Below are 18,869 nucleotides of genomic sequence, written 5' to 3'. Positions count from 1 at the left end.
TAATTACAAGAATCAAACACAGCTTGTCCCTGAGACTCACCTTCTCGAGAGCATGCACCTGTGCAGGGGTGATGGGCTGGTTGGGCTTATCCTGGGTGTCTCCCCAAGTCAATGTAAGCCACCGGTTCTCCATCTTGACTGCATATGGGAATCACCTGGGGAACTTTAAAAACTACATGCTTGAGTCTCACCCCCTGAAATTCCAATTCAATTGATCTGGAGTGGTCTGGTCATCAAGAGTTTTCAAAGCATCCCAGGTGGTTCTAATGTACAGACAAAGCTGAGAACCACGAGCACAAGGCAGAAAGTTCTATCTTTGAAGATCCCACTAAAGACCAGGTAGTCTTTGATCCTCCTCAGTAATACAGTTTAAAATATAAAGTTGGGTTGAACTAAATTCCAAGTGTACTGTAATATAAAAAAAAATTTTTAAATTAAGATGAAAAATTTCTTTTTCTTGGGGGAAACATATCATGGTTACTTTGAGATTGGTTATGATTTTTCTTTCTATTACAAAGTACTTAGAAAACGGAAAACTATACTCACGTATGATGTAAAGTAACTGAGGTGGGTAAGTCAGTATAACGTGAGTATTAGATGTGGAATATTCTCGCCTTACTTGAGTTTCCTTTTACCGTCAAGAAAGGCATACAAAGGATCCAGCAAACCCTGGCACTGAATGCCTAACGGGTCTTGTGTGCACAGTGCATGGCCAGGCACACATGCTCTTCCCCTTCTAGCCCACAATCCTTAGATCCCTGACAATGGCCTAGAAACATACCAAAGCCTCAAATCACCATCAATGGGGGGTGGGGGGTAGAGGGTGGGGCAGTTTGATTTGCTCATGCCATGAAAGTTTCTTACCTTCAAGTGAGTCATTTCATTGGGCACCCTGTTAGACTTAATCTCTTTTTAGCTTCCGTCCAGCTCTGGGCTGGCCTCCTGGTTTACTTCCTTGGCTAATCTGTTTGCTGCTCCAAAGGGAACAGTCTGTCTTTCTGATCCTGCCAGTGGTGAAGCGCTGAGGGCTTGGTGCGGCTGCACTACATTTTTCTGTGTGTTCCCTGGGGATCCCGGGCATGGGGACAGGGAGCTGGGAGTCACAGGGCTCTGAGCATCTCCCCAGAGACCCACTCTTTGACTTTGGCAAGGCACTGGCTCTCAGTTGAAAGGGATTATCCAAGGCTACAAGAGTATACCTAAAACAAATTTTTATAAAGTTCATTTTATTTAAAAAAATGCAATTAAAGGGTCCTATTGTGAAGCAAGAAGCCCTGGTGGTGCAGTAGTTAAGAGCTCGGCTGCTAACGAAAAGGTTGGCAGTTTGAATCCACTAGCTCCTCCTTGGAAACTCTATGGGGCAGTTCTACCCTGTCCTATAGGGTCGCTGTGAGTTGCAATCAACTTGACGGTGAGTTTGTTTTTTACTGTGAAGTAAAGGAGCCCTGGTGGTGCAGTGGTTAAGCACTCAACTGTTAACTGAAAGGTCAATGGTTCGAACCCACTAGCTGCTCTATGGGAGAAAGATGTGGCAGTCTGCTTCCGTAAAGATTACAGCCTTGGAAACCCTATAGGGCAGTTCTACCCTGTGCTATAGGGTCGCTATGACTCATTATCAACTCTATGGCAGTGGGTTTGGTTTGGGTTTTGGTAACTGTGAAGCAACACGGTGTGATGATAGCACATAGTAGCTGATCAGTGAAATGTTAATACCTCTGGTCTCCATGGAGAGTGAATAGAATTAGTGTTTGTAGGTGCTCAATCAACGTCTAATTATATTTTCTTGGTAAATCTGAATTTTTATAATAGGTTTGTTTAAACACAGTGCCCTGGCAAGAACATTACTGAATTTGATCTTCCTGTATTTGCAGGCATGTCTGAATTCACACAAATAGGGTTCTCCATAAGGTGAGTAAACGACACTGTGCTGAGGATGTTTATGTATTCCAGAGACTGCACTGAGCTGTAAGGGGGAGGCCGGCTCACAAACGCAGGACCTGCTTTGTGGACTTGTTTTAGGTTCCCCACCTCTTATGGGCAGGCCGATTTCCCAACTTCCAATCACCTCACCTGCAAACAGCAGGAATGTGACCCTTCTTTTCCATTCTAAGAGGCTGCAAAAAGATGATTTGGACACAGGAAGGATCATACAGTCTAATTCATCTAAGTGTCTTTTCTCCTCAAATCTTTGTGCAAGAATTGTTGCTCTACCAGGCCTTTTCGAAGTGGCTTTGACTACTCCAGCCTCTTTGAAAACAAACAAAAAAAACCAGTTGCTTTTGAGTTGATTCTGAGTCAAAGTGACCCCATGCGTGTCAGAGTAGAACTGTGCTCCACAGGGTTTTCAATGGCTAATTTTTCAGAAGTAAATCACCAGGCCTTTCTTCCAAGGCACCTCTGGTTGGACTTGAACCACCAACCTTTCAGTTAGCAGCCAAGCACTCTTGCACAGTCAAACCCAAGCAGTTTTATCTGGTAAAGCGAATGATTAGAGGTCTTGAGACCAAAACGATCTCAATCTATCCCCAAACTTTAAATGGATAAGAAGCCCACCTTGCTGATGTGGAGCCAGGCGTGGAATGCGAGCGCCCAGTGGGCCCCTTCTGGTAAGCAGAACCGGTGCTGTGGGATAAACCGAACGCTGTGTTAAGGTGCCAGATGTCAACGCTCATCAGACCCCAGAAAAGGTGTTGGTTGATATAGATAGCAGGATCGTGGCCATGGAAAGCGGAGTCTAAGGACTGTGTAACAACTCACCTGCTGAATCAACTAGCCTTGAAAATGGATGGCGCTGGAATGTCGAGCCCATACCTGGCCATCGCTGGCAGTTGCCCACCCCGACCGGGAGTCTAATACGTGCATGAGTCAGGGGCTCGCATGAAAGCTACTGTGGCGCAATGACAGTGAAGGCTGGCCTCACTCATTGGCCTAGGTGGGTCCCAAGGCCTCTCCAGTCTGCCGAGGGAGTACCATCGGCCGGTCTCGCCCACTGCCTGGGAAAGGTGGAGCACGAATGCATGTGACAGGACTTGAAAGATGGTGAACTATGTCTGGGCAGGGCAAAGCCAGAGGAAACTGGTGGAGGTCCACAGTGGTTCTGATGTGCAAATTGGTCATCCAACCTGGGTATATGGGTGAAAGACTAATCGAACCATCTAGTAGCTGATTGCCTCTGAAGTTTCCCTCCTTACTTCTCCCCATTCTCCCCCAAAGACATGAATACATTATTATAAGTTGGTATGTATGTTAGGGCTGTCAATTGCTCTCAGAGAACTGCTGTGATCAGTTTTGGTTCTAATGATTTTTCTATGGTATGGATAAAATTTTGTTAGCTTCAGTAAGTCTTTTTGCTTTGCTGATAAAGGTTATTCCATAAGTATACTCAATGAAGCTCAGCCACAACTAAGAAATTAAAGTATGTATAATTTAGTCCTTTAAAATTAAAGCCTGTAGTTCATTCGGCAAATATTTTCTAAGCACTATCAGTGTGTAAGGCACTGAGACAAGTATGTGGATAGACACAATCCCTTCCTCATGAAGACAAGGACAGATAACCCCCATAAACCAAGAAACCACATGTGTGACCCTCATTTCTTGTCTACCTCTATGCTGGCACCTCTACTTTGAACGTATACACCTGTTTGTCTGTCATTATAAAACTAATTCCTCAAATACAGACCAGTATTAGCCCTCCTCTTTGTAACTCATTCCAGTTACACTCAATAGTGCCTAAGAATACAGACTCTCTGAGTATCAAAGAAACATAAAGATAATTTCATGAAAGCTCTGCTAAGACATACTGTGTTGGCCAGACAGCCTTCTATGCGTATGAGTGCAGATGAAAAGACAACTGTGGCCTCATGTATCTACAGCGATCCGCATGAAAAGTCTGTCGTCTGGAAGAGCTGTTCGCTAGACTTATTAAGGGATCCTGGTGCTGCCTCCCCATCTTTTGAACTTGAAGACATTTTCATTCAAATGAAGGTACCCCCAGTTTCCACTTTTAAACACCAACCATTCTTACTTGATCTTACTATTGTCTTGTAGCCAATCTTTCACTTCACTGCCTAGCAGTCTCCGTAGGGTGATGGAAACCTTTAAAATATGGAAGTAAGATTATGCAAACTGAAATTCCCCTTTGCCCTTCCAACAGTGTTTGATGGGTATACTTTTATCAGCACATGATAAATATTGTATACTGAAGCTGTCACTTGGAATTTAGTCTTCACAGTTCTACACAAACCACTGAAAAGCATTTGGGAACCTCCAACCTACAGAACAGTGAGTATGGTGAGTATGGTACACTGAGGGCCTGCAGACTGGCAAAGCCTCTGGAGGCAGTGTGGGGTTGATTGGAGCAGAACCACCTGACAGGGACCAGCAGCTGCTCCACTGCCTGCACAATTCGGGGACTGAAACCAAACTGTGACAGTAACATGTCTCCATTTGGATTTATTTTAGCACTGGAGTTTTTACACAGAATTATGGAAAAAACCAACAGGTTGAAGCTGGGAATAAGCTGCAGCTTTCTTCCACTTACTGGACATCTACTATGTGCCAGCACTGTGCTGCTTTACAGACACATTCCCGCTCAGCTTGCTTCACATCCCACCCTGCAATGTGCCAACAATTACACCTATTTACCAAAAAGGAAAATGAGTCCCGGAACAAGTCATTTGAGCCAGAGTGCTCCTTAGAAGCAAGGATGCTGAGACTTCAGCTTGGTTACTTTAGACATCAGGAAAAGATCAATTGCTAGAAATGGACATCATTTGGTAGAGAGTTAGTGAAAAAGAGGAAAACCCTCCACGAGATGGACTGACATGATGGCCACAACAATGACCCAAACATACCAATGATCATGATGATGGTGCAGGAGTAGGAAACGTTTTGATTTGTTATACACGAGGTTACCATGAGTTGGCACCAACAGAGCTACAAGTGACACCAGGGTTTGAGACCGTGCCTCTCATGCTCTCAGTCGGTACAAGAGAAGAGATGGGCGAAAGAAAGAGTTCAATAGCCCTGCTTCATCCTGCTGGAACTCACCTCGTCAGACCCCCTTTTGTTTTCAGCTTATTCCAGGGGACAATACTCTAATTTATGGAAGGAGCTCTTGGCTTCCTTTCAGATAAGGGGATGGCCACTTCCCCAGCCAGGGAAAGATTTTTACTTTGAGTGCTGGCGAATTAAAGTAACAAACACTCCTCACTGGTGAGCTGCTCTGTGGTCTTCAGAGGGCATCAGTACACATCATCTCATTCTGTACTCACAAAACTACTAGGAAGTAAGCAGGATAAGTAGGTAGGTAGGTAAGCAGGTTCCATGTTAGAAAATCTTAGGTCAGAAGGTTATGTCCTTTGCTCATATGTAAGTCAGAGGTGGAGCCTAGGCTAGAGCCAGGTCTTCTGATTTTCCGTTTAAAACTCTTTCCTCTGTGCCTTCCTACCAAGCTGTCTTGCCTTTATTAAGCATGAAAGGCGACCTTACTACATCTATGAGGCACTAGGAGCACCACGGTAAGAAAACAACCCTTGTCTCTGGAAGTCCACAGGCGAAGGGCAGAGACTGCCATTGCAATACAACATGATAAGTGTTCTGGTGGCCCAGAGGATGACGGGATGTCACCAAGCAAGGGGGAACAAGGGTACTGAAGGCCTTCCCTCAGGGAGGTAGTGATATGCAGAAAGATGCTTATTGGGTGTGCCATGTGTGCCTTGTATCGAGCTAGGTCCAAGGGGTAGGTAAGGCCCAGCCTTCAAGGACCCTGCAAGGCAGCTAGAGAGAGACTTAGGGTCATGGAACACCTGAAACAGTGGAAAAGTAGGACATAAAGATGACTGATTGCTCATGGGACAAGCTATAGAGAGGATCAAACCATTTTCCTACTGGTTCCCTAAGCTGCCGTGAAGAAGAAAAAGTGTGGTCAATGTCTCAGTGGAAAAAACAGGCTGGGTTTTAGAAAACTGTCCAATTAAAGAATACTTTAATATTATGAGAAACATGGACAGCTATACAGAAAGCTGCAAACTTTAAATAATAGCTAAGAATTATTAAAAAACAAAACACTAAGTTTGGCTCTGCTAAGACAGAACCTGGTTCAAAGCAAGAGGCATATTTGCTCTAATGGTTCACCTCCTACTAGCTCTGCTGAGTCCCAGTGAGGGATCCTCATTAGTAAATGGGATCACTAGGATCTGTCACCTATTGGAAAGGGCACTTCGTTTCCCAGCCCTCAGGCCCCCGGCAGTCGCCAGGATCCCTGTAACATTCTGCCATCCCTGGGTATTAAAAGCTTTTACAAAGTGTAGCCCAAGGCCTTTCTCAAAAAGGCCCTGCTTCCTCTGACTGCAAGAACCAGCATTACCTAACCACAGCCTTACATAACTCAGTCTCTCCCACACGCTCTGCTCTGCAAGACACATGTCTGTGAGGTCCCAGCAGCTGAGCTTTCTTTTTTAAGTCAATTCATAAATAGACAAGGTCAATGACATAACTCACCCTTGGTCAAAAATCTAACACACACACAGGTATGTTTCTGGGATCTAACAATCATTATCAATTATTTTCAGAATCAGAAGATGTCAGGGGCAAAAGGGATTTTAGACAGGGTTGGAGCAACCCTCATTATCTACACGAGGAAGCTGGCATGGGGAGGCAGGCTGCAAGCTGGGGCCTGGGTATTTATCAAGCTCCTAGTGCATGCATATCTGTGCAGGCAATGCATCTATTTATTAGTGAAATGGAATAACCTGTTGAAGGAAGTCCCAACTCCAACTCTGATCTCAATAAGGCAGTTAAATGTAGGTTGTTAAATACAGCAGAGTCATAAAAATAAAAAATAAAAAAAAAATCCTTGTGCTATTAAGGATCTTGGAAACCAAATGTTAGGAGGAAAAGAAAATACTTAAAATACTGATTTAATTCTACATAAGTATTATTCAATAAAACAGAGATTATTATGGTACCACATCATAGAGAATTTTTAGTGCCTTTGGATTATTTATAATTGACCATCCACGAAATGACAGCCTCAATCACCAGACTGGGGAAAATACAAAATTTTTGACACATAATTTGGCTTTGGTATTTAAAAACACAGCAAGTACAAAACTAACAGTAGCAGCCCTTTGCTTTTAGTGGAAAAACTGAATGATAATGATGTTTTTAAAATGATGAAATATCATGACCAAAGACAGAGAGCTACCGAATCACAGGGTTAAGATTTAAATTTAGGTGTATCTTGTTCAGAACCTATACTCTCATCCATCACTCTTACTAGGTCTTAGGAAAAAAAATCCAGTGTTTTAGACTGATAGATGTATAATTTGGAGCAATCCTTTTAACAGCACCAAGGAAACTGGTCTTCATATACACACAGATTGTTGTTGTGTGCAGTTGAGTTGACCCCATCAAATCTAACAAGAAAATTAAACTGCAGATATGAGATGCTCTGGAAATGAGCACAAATACTCATAGACACCCTGGGCATGGGGGCAGGGTCATTATCTCCCTGTGGCGCAGAGGATACTAGTACAGAAACACAAATTAACACAAAGGAAGCCCCTTTTCTTGCCCTTCGTAACTGATGCAACACTGTTCCTTTGTTATCTTGCAAGAAAATTTCCATAAGCAGGACTGGAATTAGCTTTGATGACTCTGAAGGACAAGCCCAGCAGGCAGGTATTGGAAGGTTTCCATGGGAGGGTACTTCAGCAATGCCTTGTCAGGAAAAGCACAATTGGTACTGCAACCTCCAGATCTATGGGGAAATTCTGAGCAAACACGTCTTAAATCAGAAGGCTGAACTTTAACATTTTCAGAGTGTGGTTTCTGTATTTTTTGTTTGTTTGCTTGAAGGCAGAGAGAAAATGAGTTTTTTTTTAAGAAACGATAAAGGCGCCTGGCCCGGAGGGAGCAAGCTATTCATCAACCCACAGAAGGTAAGCTGTTATCTTTTTGTAAGAGTTTTAAATGGACAATTAGATAAAAGAAAAACACGTTTTGCCACCTTCACTCATCTTCAAAGTCTTGTTTACCTTTGTTCAAGGTAAAGCCACCCACAATGTGGTTCCCTCTTCTGAGAACTGCCTAACAAGTGAGGGATGGAGGTGGGCCCACCACTTGTGGAATCGTGCAACCTTGGAAGAATTGTGCAAACCTGCTCAGTCTGAATTTCCTCACCTACAAAGTCAGCATCATTCTCACAAGGCTGCTGTTAGGAAAAAGTGGGTGACGTACTCACAGTGCTGGTACAGGGTCTGGTGCACAGAGGGTGTACATGAGTCATCACTGATGACAACAAGAATCATCACTGCTGTCGTCATATCCATCCTCATCATCACTGCCATCAACAATCACATGGTCTCTTTACAGGCACAGTAAATAAGGCAAGGCAGTAACTTGCCCAGGATTACCCAGTAAGTTACTATCTGAGTGGAGATTAGACCTTCCATCTCTCACCTACAAGACCAGTGTTCGCTTTAAGTGCTTCAGCAACAAAAATAGTTGTTTAAGGAATTCCACAGTGAACAGCTATGGTAGACAAAGTCTGAGAAGGATGGGTACTATAATAGAAATTTCCAAATGAAACTCTCCCAAGAGCTTCCTATGAATAGCATTACTGCTGCCTTCTTCCTGGGCGCTTCTGCACATGGAAATATACAACTCTTGTTGTATATGACAAATGCAGGGTGAAATAGGTTTCTTCTAGAAAGGAAATGGAATCTTGTTTTGTGCATGTCAACACTGGAAGAATCAACTAGATTTAAAGGCAATTCCCAACCAATTGAGAGGCATTCCTTTTATAGGAATGCCAACTATGGGAATACTGTTGCCCAGACATGGCGATTTCCTTGAATTTCTAGAAAAAGCAGAGACAGACAGGAAATTAGTTTAAATTCTTGTATGAAGAAGTCTTTTATAGCTGCAGAGGAACTAAGGATGTATGGAACAGATGGAAAAGAATGAATGTCATACTCAAGCTAAGCTATAAAACCAAACCCTTCTTATGGCCCTACTCTCTCTTAAACTTGCACAGGGGGCTGAGGAATTTTTCATTTACACTGAAAGACTTCATATTGCCAAAAGACACAGGGTTCACTTTGGGGGCAATTCTGGTCACTGTATATAAATTAATGTTGGCCACCTGAGGACTTTAATTGGCCACCTGAGGACTTTAATTGACATCTAAGAGAGTACTTAAATCTCTTTTTCCTCTGACAGCTTTATTATTTTTAAACATGTAGATTGATCCTTCAATCTAATCTTAGTTGATCTACATAGGCATACAAGAAAGTGTTACTGGAATACACTTCTAAATTCTATCTATTTCTATTCTATTAAATGAAAAATAGATGATGTCATGGAACTGAGAGAAGTGTATCTCCAAAGAGTCAACTTGAGAAAGAACTTCTACCAGGTTCTAATGGACCTCATAATTCCATCCCAACTCTGCCTCCAAAGAGCTTATAAAGTAACTTCATAATTATATGACAAAGTGGTGCTTAATGAATATTTGTGGAAAGAAAATGTGGGGGTGGGATTGCAGAATATACAGTCTACTTGATTTATCTAGCAGATTGTATTTAAAGTAGCAGAGAAGCCAGGGAGCAAGGAGAAGCTGGACCAAGAAAAAACTTGTATTAACATTGAGGTGGGGCTGGAGAAAGGCATTTAAATCTTTCTGTTGCCTGTCATTTATAGCATTATGCTCTTCAGCTATTTTATTTTCTTTGGAAGAAATGGTCTGACCAGAGATACGCTCTAGTACTGATAACGTATCTTCTACCATGAAGGAAAAAAGGCAATAGCATTAATAAAATAATGCAATTTTCTGACTTTCCTTGTAGCAGAAATGTCAGACCAAGAGAAATTTTTGCAATGTATGATGGTATAAATACACAGCTGGCATACATGCTTATCTGGAGCTGAAACACTGTGGAGTTAAGAACTTGGTGAAATATGGTCAAGTAAAATTGGGCATAGAGTAATTTACTCTGAAATGTATCAGTAGTTTCTGCAAATAAAGAAGAAGGGGGCAGATATTTATGGACAATACTGACCTACGAAATTTTAGAGCTAGAAGTAGCTTTAGAATTCAGAGTATAATCCTTTCATTTGAGAGATAAGGAAACTGAAGGCTCACAGAAATTCAGTGGTTCAAGCCTAAAATGACCTTAAGCTTCTTACTCTTCAATTCCAGTGTCTGAAGCATTTAATTTTATTTTTCCCAACTACAAAAAAATCAATGATTAGCAATAAATCTTTTCATCTTTTAAGAGCCCCTAACTTACGGACTGATGTCCCTTTATTCCATCAAGCACCTTTTAGAAATCCCTCAACTATCAAAAGGGTACTTACGTGTGTCCATGTGAGGAGACACAGGGTGCACCATCACTTTTTCCCCAAAGGACCTGACACAAGCCTACCTTGTACCAGGCAGTGGTGAACATGACAGGCAAGATCCCTGTCCTGGTGGTCTTTACTGTTATTTTACGTATTGCTAAGTGAGACAGGAAAACTAAAGCAGAGCAAGGGGACAGTGACAGAGGGAAGAAGTCTATTTCAGACAGGGCGGTCAGGGAAAGCCACTGTAACTAGGTGAAATCTGAGCAAAGGCCTGAATGAAGAGGGGGAGTGAGCTGTGGAGGTCTTTTTTTTTTTTTTTTTTTTAATAGCTGCAGAGGAACTATGTGTATATGGAACAGATGGAAAAATGAATGTCATACACAGGCTAAGTTATAAAACTAAACAACCCTTCCTAAACCTGCACGAGGGCTGAGGAATTTTTCATTCACACTGAAAGGTTTCATATAGCTAAAAGATAACGGAGCACCTGGGAGGGACTGTTACAAGCAGGGGGAACAGCATGTGCAAGGGCTCCGTGGTGGGAACATGCTGGCTGTGTTCCAGGAACAGCAAGAAGGTCAATGAAATAGTGTGAGTGAGGGGAGGAGAGCAGTGGGGGGCCTTGGAGGGTTCTCTGAAGCCCCTGGAGGGTTAGAGCAGGGGAGGGACCTGGCCTGATTTTTTGTTTTAAAATAACCACTCTGGCTGTGTGTGGGGAATAGACTACAGGGGCAAACAGGGAGACAAGTCAGAATGCGAATACAGAGGCCAGTACAGAGGACAGTGTGCAAAAACAGACTCTCCACCTTGTTTAGGCCTTCAGTCCAACGTCAGCTTACACCAGCTTACAGCAAGGTGGCCGGGGGAGCCCACCACATCTCATGTTCTAACTATGGTGTGTGGGATGCTTGGAGTCAGGAATCACCTTGACATGAAAGGGAAGGAGAAACTTCTTAGTTGTAGACAAGTAATTGGCTAAGTTGTTCTCTGATGGAGTGAGAATGCTTTCACAGTCGGGTCCTCTGAGGAGGGTCTTTGGGGACAGCATAATTACCTGTGGCTCTACAAGGTTAATAGGGAAGCCCTGGGTTAAAGGGTAGGCAGCAAGCACTTCCTAGCCATCAAGGGAGGTGCAGTTGTCAGGCTCTCCTCAGGAGGACACACTCACCCTGGCACACCTGTTCAACTGCTCCAAAGGACACAGGGCTCCAGTGTTTAAGAATATGTACTGGGGATGTCTATGGGGGCAGTGGTGGTTCAGGGGTAGAATTCTTGCCATCCATGCTGGTGACCTGGGTTCGATTCCAGGCTAATGCACCTCAAGTGTGCCACCATCCGTCAGTGGAGGCTTATGTGTTGTTATGGTGCTGAATCAGTTTCAGTGGAGCTTCCAGACTAAGATGAATCAGCAAGAAAGGCCTGGTGATCTACTTCTGAAAATCAGCCAATGAAAACCCTATGGATCACAATGTTCTAATCCTGTTGTGCATGGGGTTGCCATGAATCAGACCTGACTTGACAGCAGCTGATAACAATAACCACTGAGGATGTCTACTGAGGACCACAGTCAAGACTTTTTTCCAAAACAGCAGTTTTAGCATTTCAAATCAAGAGGTGACAGAGACAATTAGATACAACAGAAGTCACCATGGCACAGAATATGTACAGACCCCCTTTTCTAAGTAGTTTACATCCTGAACAGCTTTACTCTAAAGATAAAACCAGCCTGCTGTGAAGCTGCTTGCCAACTTCTACCCAGGAAGGTGCCAGTGAAATAAATCTTTCTGAGTTTAAGCAAAATAAGGACTTGGGCTGCTTATTTTCCCAAGTTCCAGTGCTAAACGATCCCACAGAATCCAACCATTGCTGACTGGAAAAGGCCACCAACCTAGGATTCTTAAAACAGTGGCTCATTTATTTCTCACTGTCAGTGTATGTACATGTGCAGATCAGTTTCTTTTTCTAACTCTCCTGTCACTTTTAGTCAACTCTTCTGAAAGTGGCAAAGTCATTCTACTGCTAGATAACTGTAGAACTCAAGGAGGATTATCAGAATCTGAAATGTTACTCTAGAAGAAATGATTCCATTATGTAGGCAATACAACGAGATTTTTAATCTTGACATAAAATGAAAACTACGATTTTTAATATTGCTTCTTTTTTGAATTCTGTATAGAGTCAAGCATGCAGAAGAGTTTAGGGAAAAACTGCTGTCTGGTATCCTGCTAGCCAAACTGTCATCTCCTGGTGCTGCCAAAGACGCCCTCTCCCAAATACTAGAGCAGTACTTATGGAAAACGGAAGAGTTCTCCCCCTCCACACTTTATACACAAATTTACTGCAAGTAAGAGAGAAAAACCAATAGGAGCAGAAATGGAGCTTATGGTGTGATTGTTGCTGAGTTAAAAACAGTGAAAAGGGTGATTTTTCTAGATGGTGAGAAAACCAACTGATAGAAAGTGACTTTAGCCTTTGACTCCCTAATTAATTTTGCAGAAAGATGGACACATCACACTACTCAGGAAGCTGTGCTGCGGCAGATGCTCCACTCCCCCTCCCGAGAAAGAGAAGATCCCTGGCACTTCTACAAAGTAAAAACAAAAGCATCTTCCAGGGTCCTTTCTGGGGTCAGTATCTAAGCAGCTGTGCTTTACATCATCTGTCCTTGCAGATACCCCTTACACGTGGCAACATCACCCAGGTTCACCATAATGACGGCGCCTTCAAGGAAAGGTCAACTTCCTATTTATAATGAGTAATGAATTTAAAATGCTAGGAAAAGTAGACTATACTTAAATCTGACATCCGTCCACGTGTAAATGTGCAATACATCCTATAGACTTAGATTAAAAAAAAAGTCATATTAAAATTTTATCATACTTAAACATCCACATTTAGTAAATTATGAGAACGCAATTTTCAAAAAAGGACGCATTTCTAGAAATTCTGGAGAGCTGATATTGTCCTTTACATGCACCTTGAATTCAATAATGACAGGTGATCTTTCTATGTCTATGTGACTAAGAGGAATGGAGTTACATGATCCTGCAGTGTAAATCGTAAACACCAAAAGCAGTGATGTCCAACCAAAGGGGACATGTCAAAGCTTAGAGGTCTTAATGAAAATAGAGTAAATCACTGAGCTATCTTACCTGTCGACGAATTATTTCCAGGTCTCTTTTGGCTTTACTCACTAGGATTTGAATTTCTACAGGATCCTCTACATTTTTATTTTCTCTGAAGGCATCTCTTATCCGCCTGACAGCATAAGTTCTAAATGAGTTCAGAGGAAAAAAGAAAAAGTGTCAGCATGTTTGAGGTTATGCTTTTAAGTGCATTTAAAAGCTTTTCTCTTAGAATTAACAGTCTAATATTCCCCTATGGATAATTTACTTTGATCTTTGCTCTTGGGACATGTCCATCCATTACTACTCCAGCATGACCAAGCAAGCAGATATAGGAAAATAAATCTTCCCCAAACAAGTCCCATACAAATGGTAAACTACTACTGAAATACTCATTAGATTGCTGGGTCTTTAGAGTTAGGCACGTCCGGCTTTGCTCCATTAACATGGATAATTGAACCTTTGTTGTAAAGAGACGAATCAATAATTAAGAGATTAAATGATGCATCACTTATGTGTATATCAAGACAGTGATCTATGCTGGACTGGGGTCAGCATTCCAATCCCTGCCCTAACTTTTGGCAGTCATTTCCTCTCTGTAACATAAAATATAAGGCTGTGAGCCACATGAGGATTCTACCACAGTGAAAAGCGTGAGATTATCCCAAAATGCTTCCCCCGATCTTGCAAGTGCACACATAAACACATACATACATGCACACACCCTCCTTCCCAGATGTAGGTTATACACAGTATAGGTTAACAGCTCAAGAGCAGGTGTGGCTTTGAATCCTTGTCCCAGTTCCTATTTGTGTGAACTTAGGGAAGTTTCTTAACATGAACCTATGTTTCCTCATTTGTCAAACAAGCATCACACCACCTACCTCACAGAGCTGCTGTGAAGATTAAGCTTTATAATGCGTGTCTGGAATTTGGCATAAAGCCTGGAACAGAGAAAGACTCCATAAATGAAAGCTATCCTTACTATTCTTATTCTAGCAATTAGTATTACCCTCTCCTCATTTTGGAGCCCTAGTGGCACAGTGGTTAAGAGCTCAGCTGCTAACCAAAAGGTGAGCAGTTCAAATCCACCAGCTGCTCCTTGGAAACCCTGGCAGGCAGTTCTACTCTGTCCTGTAGGGTCACTATGGGTTGGAATTGACTCAACGGCACATAACAACAACAACAAAAACAACTCCTCATGTTACTGCCTCACCTTCATCTTGCACCCACAAAGTCACACTACAAACATTTGTGAATGTACAGAGGGCACAGTGGCCTATGTGGATAACCAGCCACCACAGACAACTCCAGAGCCATTACCCAGATACACACCAACACTCAGAAAGTCTTCCTCAATTCCTGTGGCCGCCCCATCTACTCCAGAGTGGAAGACCAGGACTAAGGAGAAGCAGTCCAGGTCAGATACTTAGACATGGCTTTCCTTAGCCTCTTTAATGATTGCTCTGCTTTCAACTTTGAACATCAGCTAAAAAATCTATTCAATACTATTACAGCGTTTACCAGTAGAAGAATGGAAATAAGGCAAAGAAACAAGAGAAGGGAATTTCATTTTCCTTGAGGGATGAGAAGGATGGATTGAGAAATGGATATAACTGAGTGGGAAATTTTGATTTAGAAACGACTAATTTTGTTTCAAACTTTTTCTACAACTTTTTTTTAAAAAAAAATTACAATTTTAAATATCACGTCTGTTTGCATTTAAAAACAAGAATGAAACCAAATCTTGTAACATTAAGAACCATAATGGTGGAAGAAAGACAGATTAAGAACTTGTACTTTCAGAACATAAGACAAAATGGAGACTTTCATCTAAACTCTACATGAGTCAACCGGGGTGTTTGCAGAGGAGCTTCTGGGTGTTAAATGTCAATCTTAGGGACTACAGTGAGTGTAAATGGAACCCATGTTATATAATGTAACTGGGGCTTGTTTCTTCATAAAGGGATGGGGAGGATTGTACTAATAGCCATCAGCAAACACAGATTCTCCTCATGTGTGGTTGCTAACCTAACAAGATTTTAGATAGCTAGGTAAGCTAAAAGCAATTTCTGGTGCATTTTCTTGCACAGCATAATGGTTATTTATATAACACAATATCACTGTTCTTCCTCACACCCACACACTCTTCCAAAACAGTTTCTTTTTTTTGCAGTGATGGGAGAAGGGAAGGGACAAGATAATTTAAATATTTTGTTCTATATGCAGAATTGGTTTTATAATGTGAATCTGTCCTCAGGGCATCATCCACTATTTTAATTCTTCATTGAGGATGATGCATGGGCTTTTTGGAAAAACAAAATGGGCAATAGTAGTCATTGCTAAATTCATTTTTCTAAAAGCTAGCGACTAGCACAGAATAGCTATGAAAAAAACGAATGTGAAGGCCTGAGGTCCTCCCAAGTTTAAAGAAATTAGAAAACAGCTAAATTTTAATTCATATCAATTGATATCCACAGTTCTAAATATTCTGCTGTATATTCTTGTTTGTCTCCCTAAATCTCCTAAGTTTGTATCTAAAGAAATGAAGCTCTAGATCTTGGAATCAAATGCGTCTTAAATAATCAAGGTCGTGGATGCACTTTTGAAATGAATGATGCAGTGGCTCCCTCCTTCTCTCTCTTGCTCCTAAAACACAAAGTGTTTTCCTTTGTCCTAAGAGGAGACATCTCACGTGTCTAAGAAACATAAAATGAATTGCTATGCATGAACACTTTCTCAGTTGTATGAACCTTTATTTCAAATGATTAGAATTTGGTGACGGCAATCACTAATCTGGCTGAATCTTTAAATTTTCTAGGAGAGGACTAACCTCCAATTACTTTAATTCTGCCTCTGTCCTGTTTTTTTTTTTCTTTTTCTTTTTTTTCTTTGCTTCCAAGGTAAACCATCTATCCTTGAGCACATTCTAGCTATCGGCCTCTTGACTATATCACCGAGCTAGAACATTCCAAAGAAAAACATGCAGATGCTGCAATGAAAATAGCAGCCAGCTGCTACATAATGCCTTGTATTAGGATGATCCTAATGAGTTAGATGCTGTTTGAAACAAGGCATGAAAAATTAACACATAAAGGCAACAGAACAACAACAGCTACCAAATGTGAACAAGCAGACCACATCCAGAGAAGCAGGAAGGCATGTGCTGCTTAGACATTTACCACTCTCTCTCCATCCTATCAAAGCTTTGCAGAGTTTATTAGTGCTTCTTAGTGTAGGAGATTCCCATTTGGCCTTCCTTCTCCACCCCAGCCTTCTTCTGCCACCAGATCTTCATGTGTCCACAGGTTCTTCTACTGGCTGTCGTTTCATCATTGCAAGGATAAAGCTCCTTCCTGAGATCCTTATACCCACTCAAATGCTCCAGCCCCAAGCAGCACAGTCAGCAGTGATTAAAGCTCTTCTGTGCCCAGGTCCTGCTTCACTCTCTCCGCTCCCAGAATCAGATGGCCACATGCAGGCTGCAACCAGAGCCTCCTCAGCACTGGAAGCTTCCATCGCCTTCAGCATCAAAAAGCTGAATTCCAAAGTGCAATTTGGAAACCAGCTAATGTAATGCCTCTCATTTCTATCATCTTTCATCACCATCCCAAAGGCTGGTTTTTCTGCTTACCCATCTTGTAAAAGTATCTGTGCTTCCCCCCTATTCCCTGCAAGCTCAAGTCAAGTATACCAATAACATAAGAACAAAACCCTTTCTTTGGTCCTGTTTGGGGCAAACCCAGCGACTGCTTGGAAGACCATATCCTCTACCTACTTAAGTGAAACATGCCTTGTCCCGAAGACCGTGCTTCCTTTACACCTGTTAAGAAGAAGCTGCTTAACTCTAGCATGCCTCCACATCCTACAGGGCAAGAGCAGAGGGACAGTGTGTCTTTGGATCCCACGCTGCTTCCTGACCATCGGCCCACCCTTATACATCTTGGGGAGCTGTGCCATCTGGCCATCCCATGTTGTATGCCGCATTGTTATCTGCTCACTTTTGGGTCAATCCTCAACTTTCATCAAGCCTTAAAATCTAAAGGGCACTCAGTGCATACACAAGCCACCAATTTTAGGTAATTAAAAACATTGTCATAAATTTTAATAAAAAAAAGATCTTTACAAACCAACAAGTTCATAATGAGAATGGCTGATAAAACTTGCAAACTTTTACTGAGGTATCTATACCTGCTTCACTGACAGTTCCACAGCTAGCTGGTTTCCCTTCTTGGTGTTCAGATCTACTAGCTACTCCTTCCTAGTGTCCTCTGTGGTCTCATCTTACCCTGCTGCCCCTTATACACTGTATTCTCTAGGGCTCCGTACATGGAGTTCTTTTCTTTTCAATAAACTCTCCTGGTAATTGCATCCATGCTCAAGGTTTCAACTATCATATATATGCCATTGGCTACCAAGTCTCTCTCTGGCTCAGACTTTCTTTCCGAGTTCTATACCCATAAACCTAACTGCTTTTTGGACTTGTCAACAAAATACTCTACAGATTCTTCTATTTAACACACTCAAAACTGAAGTCACCATCTTCCTTACCCTTCATTCCCATGGCCAGTATTTCCTTCCATAGGTAAGCACATCTTCATGCAGCCAGCTGTCCAAGTCAGACATTTGGGGGTTCATCCTAAATTCTTTTCTTTCCCTTAATTCCTTATATTCACTCAATCATCAAATCTTATTTCAACCTCCTATAACCCTATTGAATCCCCTTCTACTTCTCCATCTCCTCAGCCCAGAACCTTTGTTCATTCTCTTTATCTCTCAGACTAAGACAACAGCCTTGGGATTATGCTGTGTGCGTATAATAAAATGGACACCAGTAGACAGAAAGCTCAAAGACCACTTAAAGGTCATAAGCACTTCTGGGTAGATAACAGAGTGAGGAAAAGAGCAGAAAGCTTCCTCCTTATGAATGTAGGTTACCATCAGAATGTAAGCCCCGCCAAACAGGGACTTTTGTCTTTCTTGTTTACCACTGCATCCAAAGTGCCTGGCACAGAGATCGTGCTCAATAAATATTTATTGAATCAATGAACTTGACAAAATATTAAAGAAAACATAAAGAAGACCTTCAAGAAACACACCAATAACCCAAAAGGAAAACACAGCAAAGCATAAGAAACTGCATAAGAAAGAGAATGAAAAGGGTTTGCAGTACAAAAATTGAAATAATCTCTGAAAAGTAATCATACAAAATTCACAATTAGAATTCATTCAAGAAATACGTACTATTATGTAAGCTCTATGCTAGGTGCTGGAAATACAGTGGAGAATAACAAGGTTATTGGTCTTGGGAAGACTAGGATCTGGTGGGGGATGAAATCTATACAGAGAGATAAAATAGGAAACAGAAGCCATTCAAAGTGAAAACAAAGGGGC

The 18,869-nt window shown here is 41.9% G+C and overlaps 1 protein-coding gene across 2 annotated transcripts in view; it reads right to left on the bottom strand.

Moving 5' to 3' along the window:
* LYRM4 (LYR motif containing 4) overlaps nucleotides 1-18,869 on the bottom strand; it is a 149,412-nt gene that overhangs the window by 99,289 nt on the left and 31,254 nt on the right. Inside the window, exons 2-4 of one of the 2 annotated variants that reach the window (XM_023741734.1) lie at nucleotides 13,503-13,623; nucleotides 2,554-2,622; nucleotides 354-408 (exon numbers count right to left, since the gene is read on the bottom strand). In XM_023741734.1, the coding sequence (XP_023597502.1) occupies nucleotides 370-408; nucleotides 2,554-2,622; nucleotides 13,503-13,623 (229 nt within the window). In that variant the 3' untranslated portion in view covers nucleotides 354-369. Of the gene's footprint in view, nucleotides 1-353; nucleotides 409-2,553; nucleotides 2,623-13,502; nucleotides 13,624-18,869 lie in introns of those variants that run through there. The other variant, XM_012558817.2, reaches the window with a different exon arrangement.

Source organism: Trichechus manatus, unplaced genomic scaffold, assembly GCF_000243295.1.
Source record: "Trichechus manatus latirostris isolate Lorelei unplaced genomic scaffold, TriManLat1.0 scaffold00188, whole genome shotgun sequence".
Lineage (NCBI taxonomy): Eukaryota > Metazoa > Chordata > Mammalia > Sirenia > Trichechidae > Trichechus > Trichechus manatus.
This window is presented reverse-complemented; position numbering and strand designations above follow the sequence as displayed.